This window comes from Saccopteryx leptura, chromosome 2 (genome assembly GCF_036850995.1).
Source record: "Saccopteryx leptura isolate mSacLep1 chromosome 2, mSacLep1_pri_phased_curated, whole genome shotgun sequence".
In the NCBI taxonomy this organism is placed as follows: domain Eukaryota; kingdom Metazoa; phylum Chordata; class Mammalia; order Chiroptera; family Emballonuridae; genus Saccopteryx; species Saccopteryx leptura.
The window spans coordinates 360282905-360300007 of record NC_089504.1 but is presented as its reverse complement, the minus strand read 5'-3'; the positions used below and the strand labels follow the sequence as shown (position 1 = coordinate 360300007).

Below are 17103 nucleotides of genomic sequence, written 5' to 3'. Positions count from 1 at the left end.
GCGCCCACCGCCACCGCCACCACATGTGCAAAACAGGCACAGAGGGGCGTTCCTGTTCCAGCGGCCTTCGGTGTCGGGGGTGTGAACCGGGAGACCCCACCCCAGTGACCTGCCCCCTTGGCGGGCGAGCGCCCGGCCCTCAGCGGGCGTGGCCGCTCTGGTTCAGCCCGCGCCCCGCCCCCCTCGCGGCGGAGAAAGCCTCCGCTTGGCCACCCAGCCGCCAACCCCTCTCCACGTAGCCGAGCCACTCCCTTGCCGCGAAGCCCTGCGGAGGGTGATGCTCAGGATCCCACCTCTCCAGGCAACTGCGCATTTCCGCGTGCCAAGGCGACCCGGGCTTGGGCTGGCTCTGGCGGCGGCAGCCCGCGGTGCGCGTCCCCGGGAAGTTGCCTCCCGAGCCCGCGGCGCCTCGGTCTCCTCCCCCTGAGCCCCGCCCCCCCGCTTAGAGCTGGGATCTGCGAGCTGCCCGGCCCGGGGGCGTCGCTGCTTGCACTCTGAAACCAGCGAGTCTCCGCGTCCCTGCGCCGAGCGCGCCTTCCCTGCCTGGCTGGGGACCCCCGCGCACCCCCGAGACGGCGCGCGCCCAGAGCGCGGGAGCCCGGAGCTCCGGGCGCCTGGGACCCCGCGGAGCCACTGCCCAGCCCGCGGGGCTCGGCAGGGATGCAGGCTGCACTGTGAGCCCGGGCGCCAAGGCCATGTCCGGCGCCCGCTGCCGGACCCTGTACCCTTTCTCCGGGGAGCGGCACGGCCAGGGGCTGCGCTTTGCCGCCGGCGAGCTGATCACGCTGCTGCAGGTCCCGGACGGCGGCTGGTGGGAAGGCGAGAAGGAGGACGGGCTCCGCGGTTGGTTCCCAGCGAGCTACGTGCAGTTGCTGGAGGTAAGGGGTGAGGGCCGGGGGCTGGGCGATCCCGGGCTCCGGTGCTCGGCGCGCTCGCAGACCTGTTGCCCGCACCGCGGATGCCGGAGCCGCCCTGTCCGACGGGCGCCCCGGGGGCAGCCGCTGCGCGTGGGACCCGTGGTGCCGCGCTCCTGGGGGCGGCGGAGGCAGCGGGCGCCCCTTGGGGCGTGTGCAGCGCCGGGATCGCCCCCGGAGCGCCCCCGTGCCGGGCCTCCCGGCACACCGTGGCGCCCTGAGGAAGCGAGAACTTGTTGCCTGTACAAGTTCTGGAGCGGGCGGGAGCGCTCCGGCAGCGGTAGGGGCCGGCGAAGGGCTGCTGGTCCGGCGGTCCGCGGGAGATGCATGGAGACTCGCGGGTCGGAAAGTGTCACCGAGTCGGCCCCGGAGCCCCGGGTCTCCACCCTGGAGCCCGGAGCCTGCCGACCCGTGCACGTCCTTACCGCCTCGGGGCTGCCCACTTGCTGGTCAGCTGAGCCTGGCTGGCCACCAGCCCGAACCCGGTCAGCAGGCTTGACTGGGGGTGCCTCAGCCCCCAGCCGGCACCCCCTCCCCTCAGAACCTGAAAGGGGCTCGTTCCCGGGTTCTGGCCTGGCCCCAGCGCTACAGGGGACCTGTTGAGCCCAGTGGCTGTTTGTTTATTGTCTGGGTGACAGTTGGGGGGCTTTTCTGTCCTCTGATGGCTGAGCTCATGGTCACAGTGGGATCCGAAGTTTGTAAAGGCCTGAGGAGCCAAGGTGGGGGTGACCTACAGGACACCTCCTTTAGTCAAAGGCTGCCTGACCCGAGCACTGTCGTCAACATTAAAGGAGTGGTGTATGTATACAGAACCGTTCTGGCAAAGTGCGCGCTGATTTTATTTATAATTTAACCCCTGATCTACTTCACAAAGAACAAACTAGCAAATTTGGACTAAAAACACTCCATGCAACTCAAGAAAGAAGAGAAAAGAAAAAAAAAAAAAGATAGAGGTGAAAGGGTTAAAGGGTGAGTTTTGCCTGAGAAGAACCCTGTGGAAACGTTATCAAAAATGGAGGTACACGATGTTTCCCTCGGTTCCGAGGAAGACGACAAGATCTGTGCTAAGTGAATTACGTAGCAGTGTTTGGGCCGAGTTTCGGCTGGAAGGAGCCTTGGGGGGGGGGGGGGCAGCCTGCTCCCTGAACCTCGCTCTGTGTTCTGAGAACCTGTGCGGAGGGCGGGGCTCAGGTGTGTCCCTCCACTCTCCCTGTCCCCTCTTTGAGAGGCAGGTGTGAAGGTGAGCAAGTGTATTGCTTCCTGGGAAGACCCGGAGCCTCCTTGTTCCCAGCTCGGAAGCCTCCAGGGAGACTCCTATTTTAGAGTTGCTCTGGTGGCCACTTTTCAAGGAAATGCCGATGTGGAAATTTGGCTGTCAAGTGTCTGTCTGCCGAGGAGCGGCCCTGGCTGGGCTCAGCCAGCTGTGTTTTGGGTGGGGGTCAGGCTGCTGGGTTGGTAGACTGTGTTTGTCAGCGTGGAGTGTCTCTGCATTTCTTAGTGGGGGAAAGGGAGGGGGGACCGGACCCAGCTGGGACAGCCTTGGGCGTGTCAGTCGCATCCCATGGCACACACATACTTGGGAAATCTCTGGGGCCTAAGGGGCTTTCTCTGACAACCCCCACCTGGTGGCTTGTGACAGACCTTCCATCTGTGTGAGTGAGTGGACCTTTCATTTGTGGAGGACCTGCTAGGTGCTAGGCGTGGTACCTACATTGTTACCAACGCCCCCTGACAGCTCTGTGATGGGGAAGGCGCCCCCTCCATTTTACCGGCCAGCAAACTGAATGTGAGAGAGGTGAGGCCTGCCCGAGGGGTCATGCGTGCATATTTGCTAACAGCTCAGAGGGCTCAATGTTGCCCTGGGCCTGTGTCTCTTTTAACCTACACTCCGGTGCACCCTTTGCTTTCTGGTGGAAGGAGTACTATCAGGAAAGCCCACCTTGAAGGAAGATGGTGCGAAGGGTTGAGAGCAGGATGTGCAGACGGGACACTCCCCAAGGATTTCTTCCTTGTTCATATGAAAAAAAGGAGAACCGAGAGCCCCAGCTTTGCAGGAAGCACAGCCCACGACGGGGCGTTGGGAGCTTGCGCTGAGAGGGCTGACGGATCAGCCCTGGCAGCCGGCTGCTCCCTGGGGAGAGGCCACTTTGGAGGATTCTGACCTGCTTACTGGGGAAAGAGCTTCGGTCAAAACTCGAGGGAAATGCGGCAGCCTCCAGAAAAGCCTCGGCCTGAGCGCAGAAGTGTGGAGCGCCGTGGTGGGACAAAGACTGGCCCCAGGGATCACAGGGCAGCTTTCCAGGGGCTTCTGGGGGCGGGCGGTGGGGGCAGCTGCTCCCAGGAAAAGAAGAAGGCCTATTGATAAGATCCACAGCGACTGCCTCTGAGACACGAAGGTCCTTGGATAGAAAAGCAGCCAGAAAACTCTTTCTTGAGGGTCTCGTCAGCCAGGCAGAGGGAGAGGGGCGGAGAGCTCTTCTAACATGGGAGAGACACAGTCCGTGTTGAGGAGGAGCCGCAATGGCGGAGACTGAGACGGGGCTGGAGGCGGCAGAGGCACGTTCCCTGGCTCCAAGCCGGGCCGAGATCCCCTCCATCGCCTCGGGGGCCCTGAAGGGAAGGGGGCTCCCACCAGACCTCAGGGGCCCACGGAGGCTGAGAAACAAGCTTCTGGGAAGGGTAGAAGGAGGAGAGAGACCATCTCTCCATCCCCAGGGAAAAGCGGGCGAGTCAGACGTGGTCCAGTGGCCGGACAGTTTCAGCAGCTGCGAGGACCCACCCCTGGCCCAGGAATTCCTTGTGGCCTGCTCTTACCTTGAAATGGAGAGAAGAAATCGGGGACCTGAAAGGTACTGTAAGACATCTGGAGAAAGTCCCAGAGCTTTGGGGAAATAATTCTGGGGGTCTGTAAGATTGGGATGCAAATACAACAGCACCTTGCTTGACCCAGCTGCTGTTCTCAGACTCTACGATCTGGCTTCCAAGTCTGGACCTCACAGGTCCTCACAGAACACGATGCTGTTTGCTGCTGGAACTACTGGGCGGTGGGAGAGGAGTCACCCCTGACCTTGGCCTGCCACTCTCCAGCTTTTCCCATTTGGGGTTCGCGTGGTTGTGCAGCAGGAGTTGACCGGGTGTGGCTGTGGGAGGGGTTAGGTGGGGGGGGGCTGTGCTATGGATAATTAAAGAATGATGATTTTACCTATTGCTTTGCAACAAGCCACCCCTACCTACATTTACTGACTCAAAACAACCGTTTATTATGATCGCACACATTTCTGTGGGCACAGGGCTCGGTTGGGTGCTTCTTCTGCTGGTCTGTGTGGGAGTCTCGCGTGCGTTTGTAGGCAGATGGCAACTGGAACCGGAGTGCTAGAGGCTCAGCGGGCTGGACCCTCCAGAACGGTGCGTGGCTGTTCTTCCGCGTGGCCTTTCTCTCCACGGGGCGTCTCAGCCTCTGGGGCCTTCCCACGTGGCCTTTCTCTTCAGCAGGGCAGTTGACAGTTTTACACGGTGGTTGGCTTCCAAGAATGCGAAAGTCCAGATTGTCAGGCCTTCAAAAAGGTTTAGGCTCAGGAATGGCGCATTCCTTTGGTAACCTGAGTCTCAGGGCCAGTCCGGGTTGAGTGCGAGGGGCAGGTGCGCACAGGTGTGCGTGCAGGGAGCCCAGGTTCGCGCATGATCGTTTTGCAGACTGGCTACCTCAGAAGGGCAGAGGGGCACACCTGGGACAGATGACCTTTTACAGGGGACATAGCGCCATCTGCTAGGAAGTTTTCTGTTGCCATCCTTGGAGGATTTATTTTTATTTTTATTTTTCAAGATGCTAGGGATTTCTTTAGAAAGGCCACACATCATATGATGGGGCTGTGCCATCCAATTTTCCTGTCCCTAAAGCCTGGGTCTGCCCACTGGCTCATTGACATACCATTGACATTTCAGGTCAGGGCTATTTGGTGATGGTTATTAATAGGCACAGTGGATCTGAGCTGCCTGACATCGGGTAGATGCTTGATATGTTACACAGACTGATTTTAATACAGAGCCTTTCTTTCTGTAATGTGAACATTTCCTAAACATGGGTGTGGCCTTACCCCTCACACCCATAATTTTTAAGGCAGGTCATCAACTCTGTTCACTGGAGGCGTAACGAGGGCTGGTGGCTCGTGGAGTATGTAATCGTGACCTAAATGACCACGGTGCTGCTCTCAGCGGCTTCCCTAGTCATTCTGCCCTTTGAGTTTTGGGGGGCTGTGGCCCTCACGGGAGCCCCTGCTGTTTGAAAACCCACTTTAGACACAGCCCTGCCCGCCTCTGCCCAGGGGGAGCCTCCCCTCCTCTGTGCTGCTGTGTGCTGGTCTGGTCAGGTGGCCTTGCCACAGGACTTCAAAGCAGTCGGGCCGGGCTTCTCAATTCTCTGGATCAGGGCATCTCCACAAAAGTTCCCTTAGCAACAAGTCGGCAGGAATCCCTGACATCTGTTAACCGCCACGCGAATCCCTGCCGCCCGTTACTACCTAGAAACATGAATGAGCGGCTGACCTGCTGGTTCTCATCTTAGCCTGGAAAAGTCTGGCTTTTATCTGATAGCCTGGCCAAGTTTGTCTGTGAGCATGGATGCTGGTTCCCCACTTCGCTGGTGAAAGAGAATGTTTGGTGAACCGGGAAGCCTTGTCTACCTGTAGGGTATGAGGGTCTGTATCAGGCCACTCCGGGGGACATTGTTCTGCCAGATCGCTCTCTTATTACTCACAGCAGCGAGGTGACACACGACGGGCTTTCTAATAGAATATCAGGGCTGATCCCCTTGTACTTAATTGCAAAATTAGTATATGCCTACCCCCCCTGCAAGGGCAAGGCTTCTGGGGTGGTGTTCGTAGCCATGGGCAGAAGTAGAAATGGTGGCCAGCGGTGGTGTAGCTGGTCCTCTGGTAGACCGGAGCATGGGAGGCATGTGGAGGGTTACTTATAACATGTGTGTGAATCGTGTGAGGTTTCTGTGGACACATAAGAGGACTCACCCATCTCCTCCTTTCACACTTAGTGTTTTCCTGTCTACCATCTGAGAGATTGTTGTTTTTTTGACAGAGACAGAGAGAGAGTCAGAAAGAAGGATAGATACAGACAGACAGGAAGGGGGAGATGAGTAGCACCAGTTCTTCGTTGCGGCACTTTAGTTGTTCATCGATAGCTTTCTCATATGTGCCTTGACCTGGGGGGCTACATCAGACTAAGTGACCCCTTGCTCAAGCCAGCAACCTTGGGCTCAACCTGGTGAGCCTTGCTCAAACCAGATGAGCCCGCGCTCAAGCTGGTGACTTTGTGGTTTTGAACCTGGGTCCTCTGCATCCCAGTCCGATGCTCTATCCATTGTGCCACTGCCTGGTCAGGTGATAGATTGCTTTTTTAGGTGAGAGAAGGGGAGATAGACAGACTCCCACATGCACCTTGACCAGGATCCACCCAGCAACCCCTGTCTGGAGCCAATGCTCGAGTACCAAGCTATTTTTAGTACCTGAGGCTGATATGCTCCAACAGAGCCAGGCCCAAGCCAGTCGAACCATGGGCTATAAGAGGGGAAGAAGGAAGGAAGGAGGAGAAGGAGGGGCCAGAAGCAGATGTTTGCTTCTCCTGTGTGCCCTGACTGGGAATTAAACCCAGGATGTCTATACACCAGGCTGATGCTCTGTCCACTGAGCCACCAGCCAAGGCCAAGAATTTTTTTTTTTAGGTTAACTTTCTGATTCACTGTGTTTGCCTCACTTCTGGAGCTGGTCTCTAAGCTCAATTTCCAGGTACTCAAATTTCACTTGTTTTAACTAAGCTCAGCCTCTCTCCCCTCTTCACTGCCTCTGTCCCCACTCTCTCCACGCTGCAGTGAATGTCCCCACTCCCGTCTATGTGTTCACCGAATCATCTGACACCGCCCCCTCTTCCGTCTTCCCTTTTCGCCTGCCCGGTAGGTTAGCAAGCCTTGTCTGTTCTCTCTCAGAAACACATCTCAAAGCCTCCTCCTCCTTAACTTCTGTTGGCAAACTTTTCCTGTAAAGGGCCAGGAAGCATTTTGGGCTTGGCGGGCTGAGAGGCGGAATGGCGTTGGAGCCGCGTCAGGGTGAGTTGCAGCGTGCCAGGGGCGCTGAGCATGGCGTTGGAGCCGCATCAGGGTGAGTTGCAGCGTGCCAGGGGCGCTGAGCAGCCGCGAGAGCGTGCATATGGTCTCTGTCTCAGCTCAGCCCTGCCCTGGGAGCCAGAAAGCAGCCTCAGACAGTCCCCAAGTAAATGGGAGTCGGCTGTGTTCTAATAAAACTTTATTTATAAGGCATGGAAATTTGAATGTGTTTTAATTTTCCTGTGCTGTGAAGTATTGTTCCTCTTTTGCTCTATGAGATGACATAATTACCTTTTCTTTTTAGTGGTTGGTAGATAATTTTATTATTTTTATTTATTTGAGAGGTGGAGAGAGAGAGAGAGAGAGAAAGAGAGAGAGAGAGAGAGAGAGAGAAAGAGAGAGAGAGAAAGGGAGGCATCAACTCAATTCACTTAGTTCCATTTAGTTGTACACTCATCTTGTCCTTGTCTCTGGTGCCATGACTGGGGCTTGAACTCGTGACCTCGGTGCACTAGGATGATGCTTTTATTCACTGAAGCACCAGGCTGGGGCGCTTTGAGTGCAGCAGAAGCTTTTGGTTTGATTGAAGTGTAGAGAATGGATTTGAAGAGGGCTGGAAGGGAGGCCTGGAGAGCCGTGAGGACGCTGGAGCGGGGCGGTGGAAGTGAGCGGGCTGGAAAGGCTGGAGCAGGAAGTGAGCGGGCTGGAAAGGCCGGTCGAGTCGGAAGGCTGGAGCGGGGCGGAGGAAGTGAGCGGGCTGGAAAGGCCGGTCGAGGCGGAAGGCTGGAGCGGGGCGGAGGAAGTGAGCGGGTTGGAAAGGCCGGTCGAGGCGGAAGGACTTGCTGGTGGACGGTGACGGGTGGGGAGCAAGGGGTCCCGCCGCTTGCCGATCCGTTGGGTCCTGCTTTTCCTACTGGATGTTCCTCATCTGTGAATCATCCGTTCCGCCACCAGAGATCGCTTCCTTGAAAAGTGATGTAAAAAGCCAATAAAAACTTGGGAAAGCACTTTTATAAATTATTTTAAAAACAAAAACAAAAGAACATATCGGTATAAGATTGGGCGAAGAAGACTTGGATAGACACTTTATGATAAGAGATGTAAAGTCATCAGCATAGTGAGTTTGACTAGTCATCAGAGAATTGCAATTTTTGTTTTTAAAGATAGCTCCAATGAAATTGTCAGTGAAAAGAATGAGTATGGGCAAGGGTAGAGGAAAATGGCCATACGCCCCCTCGAGCGGAATTTGGACGTATTCCTTAACAGCCTCAACAACCAAAGTATGTGCTTTCCGGTCCAGGAATTCCTCTTCTAAAGATTTGGACTCAGGAAGCATCTGATAGATGAGTGGCAAGCATTGGAGTGCCCATTGCAGCACCGCGTCTCATGGAACACGGATCGGATGAAGCAAGGTCCACCGTGCTTAGCACGAGGCCAGGCATGCTGACGGGGCCCAATCACTATAATGAAACTGAACTGGAAAGCTGAGAACTTTTTGGGTAATAAATGATGCTAAGTACTTTTATGGAGTTAGCATAGTTCAGACTGTGCCTATGATGAGGCAAAAAGAGATAGTGTGCCCAGGAATGAATTAGTTTTTAAAAGCAGGGACTGTGTGTGCCCTGCATCTGTAAGTATCCTTTTGTGGAGAGAACAGGTTGAAGAAATGCTTGCTGCCTGGCCCAGGGCCACATTCTTTGAAATATCCTCAGGAACAGCAAATCTTTGTCTTTCGAGGGGTGGATCTGATATTTTTGGAAACAGCCAAAATACGATTGGAGCCAAGTCTGGTGTGTCTGTACATGTGACTAGCCCTGTGTCTAGCACCATGTTGCAAAAAAAAAAAAAAAAGCATTTAAAGTGTCTTACCAAAAAGCATACGGTACAGGAAGATAAGTGCACAAATACATAAGGACATCTGGGGAAAGGAGAAATGAGACAGCTGTTGGAGTGAAGTCTGAAGAGTGAAGAGGCTAACTGAGTTAAGTCATGCTGTTTAGAGTTTAGGAGAGCCTGCCCCCCAGTCATGATATACTTACCTGGTTCTCAGTGGTGAGTCACAGAAGTGTTCTGAACATGGCAACATTGTGCGTGTATGTGCTACATCAGTTAGGATGAGTTAGGATTTGCTGCCATAACAACCCCCTAACCTCAGTGGTGAAAACAACTTAATGTTGCTTCCTCCTCATGCTGCAAGTCTGTTGCAAGCTGGTGTAGGGTTTGTAAGACCTTCCAGGACACAGGATGATGGAGTAGCAACCACTATCTGAGATCTTGCTGATGATCATGTTAAAACAGCATGTGGTTCCTAAAGTTCTTCCCGGAAGTGACACACATGACATTTGTGCTCATATCTCATTGGCAAAAGCACAGCCGCACCTAACATTAAGTAGGCGGGAAGATGCAATTGGAGCTTGCCCAGAAGGAGGCAGGGAGCAAGCTGGATGCATGTTGACCCCCAAACGTGCACTCACTTGGGGGATACCCCATTTCTGCTGTTTCGGTCTTAGTGTTTAGCCAGAATAATGGTTTTGTGTATGCACACAATTGTAGGGACTACTGCTCAGTGCTTCCCAAACTGATTTCAATGCTTCTGGAGCAAAGCTTCTCAAAATTAATTTGATGGACCTTGTTGGATACAGACTCTGACTTGGCAGGTCTAGAGTGGGGCCCGGGACCCTGCGTGTTTGACAAACTTCCACTGCTACAGAGACGTCGAGCCACAGGGCATACCTCGGCAGGTGCTCTTAGCTCCCGAGAGCCAGGATGAACTTATGTTCTCCCAAATCAGCTCTCCCCCTGCCCAAGCTCTCCTTGAGTCTGCATACTGCTGGGCACATGATAGACTGTTAGCCTATCCTTGGCCCCATCCCAGATTTTCCTAAGGATTTTACATTTGCGGTAGATACATTTGCCAGAACTTTTGGTTCAACAAAAACAAATACTTATATTTGAACACCTACAGGATAGCAGACTCAAAGGATACAGCCAAGACACGGAGCTCAAGTTAGCCGCTCTTTCCTGGGGGAGCCCTTGAGGATGTGCTGTCGTCCCCTTCAAGGTGACTCTGGCAGGTGACCTTTCTGAAAGACTTCGGGTTCATGTTGGTTCTGCTGGAATGAAAGCCCATCCAGACATTCCGCATCCACTGTTTCCTCTCAGATGCCGAAACTCCTCCTCCCTTCTCGTGTGCTTGTCAAATGCACAGCGAACTCCAGGACTAGTCGACAGAAAAACTAATTAAGTTATAAAAACTCTGTAGAGATGATACTTGAAAAATTCTACACAAATGAGTCCTTGTCCTAATTTAATCATGATAGAGGATTCTTGTTGTAGCAGTGGCTCATGGAAGAGTGTCATTGAGGTATTTGTTTTTGATTCATAATGTAATTTAGAAATAGAAATGGGGACGTGGAGTCTACTGTTCTCACTGAGCAAGTGCTTTGTTGACAAATAGCTACAGGCCTCTGTTGTGCTGTGAGTGAAAAAAAACAAAACCACATGGCACATTTGATAACCAAGGACAGACTCATCACAAAATGTCATCTGGTACTCAGTTTAATGTTTTCGCATTCCTACAGAAGATTTTGCATGCCTGGGGCCTGTCTTCTGGTGTGGGCACATAGACTCCACCTGAACAGCATTACAACACAGTGCCGGGCAGCAAGCCTGGTGCTTCTGAGACATCCATGTGCGTGTGCAGATCCCGGGGGCCTCTGGTTAACATGCAGATTCTGATTTAGGAGACCTGGGATGAGGCCCGAGACCCTGCGTTAGCTTACTGACTCCCACCTCATGCTGATGTCGCTGGCCTCTCGGCCACCCACTGAGCATTTGAGCGTTGGAGGGCCCTAAGGAGGTTTTAAGTTTGTGATCCTAGAATTAGATTGAATTTTTAGCTTCTTGCTTCTTTTCCTGTTTTCAAGAGGGTGATAGCAGTCTCCGCAGGGCGGTGGAAAGAACACGGGTTTTGGAATGAGCCCTCTCGGAGCCTGCGTGATCTGAGGACAGAAATGAGAAGTCGGTTAAAAGGGCTGTTGAGGGGAGAGCGGTGTCTGGTGCTCTTCTCTGTGCCGAGAGGAGCCCCTGGGTCACGGGGTGGCGGGCTCTTCTCTGCGCCTAGAGGAGCCCCTGGGTCACGGGGTGGCGGGCTCTTCTCTGCGCCTAGAGGAGCCCCTGGGTCCCGGGGTGGTGGGCTCTTCTCTGCGCCTAGAGGAGCCCCTGGGTCACGGGGTGGCGGGCTCTTCTCTGTGCCTAGAGGAGCCCCTGGGTCCCGGGGTGGCGGGCTCTTCTCTGTGCCGAGAGGAGCCCCTGGGTCACGGGGTGGCGGGCTCTTCTCTGCGCCTAGAGGAGCCCCTGGGTCCCGGGGTGGCGGGCTCTTCTCTGCTCCTAGAGGAGCCCCTGGGTCACGGGGTGGCGGGCTCTTCTCTGTGCCTAGAGGAGCCCCTGGGTCACGGGGTGGCGGGCTCTTCTCTGCTCCTAGAGGAGCCCCTGGGTCACGGGGTGGCGGGCTCTTCTCTGCGCCTAGAGGAGCCCCTGGGTCACGGGGTGGCGGGCTCTTCTCTGTGCCTAGAGGAGCCCCTGGGTCATGGGGTGGCGGGCTCTTCTCTGCTCCTAGAGGAGCCCCTGGGTCACGGGGTGGCGGGCTCTTCTCTGTGCCTAGAGGAGCCCCTGGGTCACGGGGTGGCGGGCTCTTCTCTGCTCCTAGAGGAGCCCCTGGGTCACGGGGTGGCGGGCTCTTCTCTGCTCCTAGAGGAGCCCCTGGGTCCCGGGGTGGCGGGCTCTTCTCTGTGCCGAGAGGAGCCCCTGGGTCACGGGGTGGCGGGCTCTTCTCTGCTCCTAGAGGAGCCCCTGGGTCCCGGGGTGGCGGGCTCTTCTCTGTGCCTAGAGGAGCCCCTGGGTCACGGGGTGGCGGGCTCTTCTCTGCTCCTAGAGGAGCCCCTGGGTCCCGGGGTGGCGGGCTCTTCTCTGTGCCGAGGAGCCCCTGGGTCACGGGGTGGTGGAAGGGCTCGGGGTACTTTCCTGGGGTCAGGACCAGGCTCTGGAGGAGGAGAGGCTGGGGTGGGGTGGGCTGCTCAGGGTGGTGAGTGGCATGAGCGTGGGAAGTGCAAGCGGGCAAGCTGAACACAGCTGCTTCCCCACAGTCCACCCCTTTCGGGTCGCCCGCCTCACAGTCTGCACGGCAGGTGTCTTCCGTGACGGTCCCTGTGTGAGGTACAGTAAGGTACAGCACGTCACAGAAACAGGACAGACCACAGCGACACAATTACAGAAGCACAAGCTATTCCGGAAATGACAGTAATCACAAAGGTGCCCGTCACAATGTCTCCCTTGAGCACTCCGCCCAGAGAGCTGCCCGGAAGCCCACCTCTAGCTCCCTGCCCCACGGTCCTGGGAGGGCCTGGATAGTCCAGGGCTGGGTCCATTGAAGCCAGAAAGCGTCCTTGGTGAGTCTCCGTGACTGAGTGGGAGCAGCTTCCTGGTTCAGGAGGGGCTCCCAGGTGCCGGCCCTCCCCCCATCAGCATCTCTCGTTCTGTCCACAAGCGGCACGTCCATCCAACAAGGGAGCCAGTGCCCCCTCTTGTCGAAGTCCCTGCTTCAAGAGTCCATTATACCACTCAGTGACCAGTCCCCGACAGACAGCCCAGCTGTCTGTACAAGTCACCCGAGGTGAAAGTCTGTTTGTTACAGGCAACTAGCCACACGGCTCTTTGATAACGGACCTCAGCGCCTTTCCATAAGTGCTCTGTCCATTGCCACAAGCCCCATCCAAACCCCTCAGATGTCCAAGCTCACAGGTCCTGGTGGGGTCAAACACATTCAAGGCCTGTGCCGCCTTGACAGTTCTCTCGGCTGCTGCTGCAGAAAAAGCAGTCATTATCTTCTCGTGCTAACACCTGCTGCACATTAGAAGGGGACCAGTGGGTTGCGAACTCCACGTGGGACCTCTGCCCCCACCCCACCCATCCCTGTTAGGCGGGTCCCTTGGCCTTCCCCCTGTTCACACTAAAACCGTGGGTTTGGGGATCCTTCTCTCCCACAACTGTCTCCAACAAGTGATCCTGCAACCGTGCAACCTGAACGCCAGCCATTTCCTTGGCAGCTGCCGGGGCCGCCTGCTTCCCCTGCTTTTTCATTGGCTGGGACCTCTATTCTGGTTTAAGCTGCTTCCAACGCTCTAACGGAATTCTAGTAGACCTGCCTTCTGATTTCTCCCTATCTGCCCCAGCCACGATCAAATCTACCCACATCTGTGTTCAGGTAACCTTTACAGGCCCATTTTTCCCGTCTGGTGGGTGGGGGGACACACGGGTGGCAGCCCACACAGCCTCATGGTTTCGTGCTGCCTCCAGCTCCCCCCAAATCTGCCATCATTTGTGTAACCTTGTTGATGGGCTGCCCCACACAGGGGCTCAAGATAGCCACTAGTGACCCAAAAAAAGGCTGACCGGGTGCTGCAGGGAGTAAGGTCCTTCACCCCTGCCATAAATACTTTCTTCATCTGGCCCACAGGACCTCAGGTTGAAAGTATCATTCTTCATACTCAGTTCCCAGAGGACCTGCTGCAGCTCAGTATACGACTGCCACTGGCTCACTGCCCCCGGCAAGTCCCCTGTATTCTTCCAGACTGTACCAACGGCAGCCATCACCCGTTCTAATAGGGTATGGTTTCCTGGGTTGCCATAGCAGTTCTGAAGATGCTATCTCGGGGAGGAGTTCGTGATAATGGCGGCCAGTTTCTCCATCTTTGTTTTGGAGAGCATGATGCCATCCACCCCCACGTTCCACAGCTGCGGCAACCAGGCTGCCAGGGACTTGGTGGGTTTCTGCCTGGATTGTGCCCCTACCTCCATCAGCTCTGTCTGGGTGCAGGGCTGGACCACAGAGCGCTCCACTGCTTGAGGAGGGGGCTGTGTCTGCCCCCGAGGCACTCTCGGCTGCTGGGCTTTTACCTTCGGGGTGACCACCGGCCGGGTTCTGGGTCTGCGGACAGCAGTTTCAGCACAAACCTCCTCCCTCTCAGAGGAGTGGGACACAACTACAACTGCTGACTCAGAGCCACTCCGCGGCACAAACGCAGCTCCTTCTTCAGCGACGGCTTCAGCTCTCGCAGCTACCAGCTCTCAGCCTGAAGCTGAAACTCGAGCTCTTGAGCCCGCGGTTGTTTCTCTAACAACTGTCGGTGCCAGCGTTCGGCTGCTGGGGCAAACCGCAGCTCTCAAGCCCGCAATCCCTTCTCAAGCGACCGTTCCAGTTCCAGGCACTGCTGGGGCTCAGCTTTCACTTCACACTGGAGCTCTGGGAAGCAGTCAGCTTCCTCCTCCAGCAACTGTTGCAGCTCGTGCTGCTGTTGGCGCTCAGTCTGCAGCTCACCCCGGAGCTCTGACCTCGTGCAGCCTCTTGCACAGAGCTCTCGGTTCCTGCGCGCAGGGCTGTGAAACCACCCAGCCCGTGGCCCCCAACAGGGTAGCCTCAGGGAACTACATGCTAGAGAACAGTGGCCGCTGCTCTATTCCACTTTCCAGTGATCCATACCCGTGTGATCCGAGTCCTGCCATCCACGCCAGGTGTGAGGCCGGTGGCCAAGGCCAGGCAGGTTCCCATTGGATTCGGGCAGACAGTAGAGGAACTGCAGAGCCAGAAAGTGTTGGGGCGTTCCTGTTTAATAGATGCTCACAACAGCGGATGAGTAAACAGGCAGGGAAAACCGCTTTTCACGGCAGCAGGTGAACAAATGGCAAAAGAGCCCCTCGCAGTGGTGGGCAGGCGACCCGCCCTTGCATAGACATGCACACGGGGCTCTGCCACATGCTCACACAGTAATCATGCAGAGTACAAGGGAGCAAGCCTGACACAGCTGTTTTCCCAGTGCAAGGCCTTCTGACCGTGGACACGCATCACCTGAGCCTCTTGTTAAACGCAGATTTCGATTCAGAAGGTCTGAGGTTGGCCTGTGAGTCTAAATTTTAACAAGCTCCCAGGAGCTGCTGCTGCGAGTGGTGTTGGACCCATACTTGAAGTAGCAAGACTGGGGAGCACTTGGGTGGGAGGAAGTTTGGGTTGAGGGGGGGATTCAGGACACAGGTTCTACTCATTAAAGCAAGTCAAGCCGGCCAGTTCCGGTTTATTTGGAACTGCTGCAGGATGGCTGCCGCTGTACAGGCTGGGCTAATTAGTCTTAATTGCTTTCTACCTGGATCTAATGGGCCTCTGGCTGCCCGATGCCCCCAGAAGAGTCCTGGTAATGAGGAGAAGGCCGTCAGTTTGGAGAGGGGGAGTGCAGGAGGCTGACAAGGCTCCTGCGTTCCTCTTTGTCTCTGCCTGGTTCTAGAGCAAAGCAGAGGTGGTTTCATGGGCTGGGTGGCAACGCGCTTCTGATTTATTTTGTTTATTTACTTACTTTTATTAAAGTATTGTTGACATACAATATTACATTAGTTTCAGGTGTGCAACATAGTGATTCAACATTTATATGCCTTACGATGTGATTACCACCGTAAGTCTAGTAACCATCTGTCACCGTACGAAGTTATTACAATAATAATGACTTTCCCCCCTTATGCTGTACGTTATGCCCATGAATTTCTTTTCCACTTATATGTGGAATCTAAAAAGAACAAAACCCAAAAAACCAAAAGACATAAACGAACAAATGAAACAAAACAGAAACAAACTCATAGAACACAAACTAATGTTTGTTGGGGGGGGGGGAGGGGGGCGGCAGATAGGTGAGGAAGGGGAGGGGGAGGAGTGGAACAAACCTCCAGGTATATGGAAATTCTCTTTTTCAAGTGCTGCTCAGAAGCGAATGCTCTGGCGGCTTGGAACCTGGAGACGGTGCCCGTCCCACGAAGCAGGCTTCTCCCCTGGCCCCTTGGGGACCCTCAGATCTGCACCGCGCTGCAGCTGACCTCTCTCCTCGCTCGCCCGGGAGACCGCCCTGGCCCCTCCCGGCAGGGGTCGTCCCTTCTACCCCTTGGTGATGTCTGTTCTCCAGGGCGATGCCACAGTGACTTTCCTACCCCTTGGTGATGTCTGTTCTCCAGGGTGATGCCACAGTGACTTTTCTACCCCTTGGTGATGTCTGTTCTCCAGGGCGATGCCACAGTGACTTTTCTACCCCTTGGTGATGTCTGTTCTCCAGGGTGATGCCACAGTGACTTTTCTACCCCTTGGTGATGTCTGTTCTCCAGGGCGATGCCACAGTGACTTTTCTAGCCAGTTGGATCTCCGTCCGCACCTGTCGAGGGCCTTTGGTTGGCTTTGCATCCCCTTGACCACAGAATCCACCTTCTCCGCTTTGCTTACGCGGCCCTTTGGGACCCGGCCTCGGCCTGCTTCCCCGGCTGCGTTCTGAGCCATTTCTTCATGTGCGTAATGCAATCAGAACCGTGTGGAGTTACCTGATCCTGGGACATGCAGCTCTGCTTTCTCTCGCTGGGTCCTAGCACATGCCGCCTCTTCTCTCTGAAGTCACCGTCTTCCCCCACTCGCTCTGTTACTCTCACTCCCTCTTCCTGTTGTGTAACAGCTCGATTGAGATATAATGCATGCACCCTTGAGCGTGTGCAGATCAATGGTTTTTTTTTTTTAGCACATCCATAAAGTTGGGTGACCAGTACCGTGATCATTTTCATTGTTCCTTAACCATTAGTAGCCATGCCCCGTGTTCTCCCCTCCTCCCTAACAACTCCACCCCTAGACAACCAGTACTTTATTGTCCGTCTCTATAGATTTGCCTATTCTGAACATTTCCTATAAATGGAACCGTATAATTTGCAGCCTTTTGTGTCTGGCTGCTTTCAGTTAGCATAACGGTTTTCAATGGTTCATTCAATGTTGTAGCGAATGTCAGTACTTAGTCCTTTTTTGTGGCTGAATAATATTGTCCTCTGTGGCTACGTCACAGTTTATCCATTCGTCCGTTGGTGGACATTTGGGTTGTTTCTCATTTGGGGCTATTATGAATCTTGCTCCTATGAACATTGGCATACAAGTTTTTGTGTGGATATCTATTTTTAATTCTCCTAGGGCAGGGGTCCCCAAACTTTTTACACAGGGGGCCAGTTCACTGTCCC

General features: G+C 55.0%; 1 protein-coding gene across 1 annotated transcript in view; it reads left to right on the top strand.

The window, feature by feature from the left end:
• Positions 1-347: 347 nt before the first annotated feature.
• GAS7 (growth arrest specific 7) overlaps positions 348-17103 on the top strand; it is a 220422-nt gene continuing 203666 nt past the window's right edge. The window contains exon 1 of the mRNA XM_066364871.1: positions 348-878. Coding sequence (XP_066220968.1) covers positions 696-878 — 183 coding nt within the window. The 5' untranslated portion in view covers positions 348-695. The remainder of the gene's footprint in view (positions 879-17103) is intronic.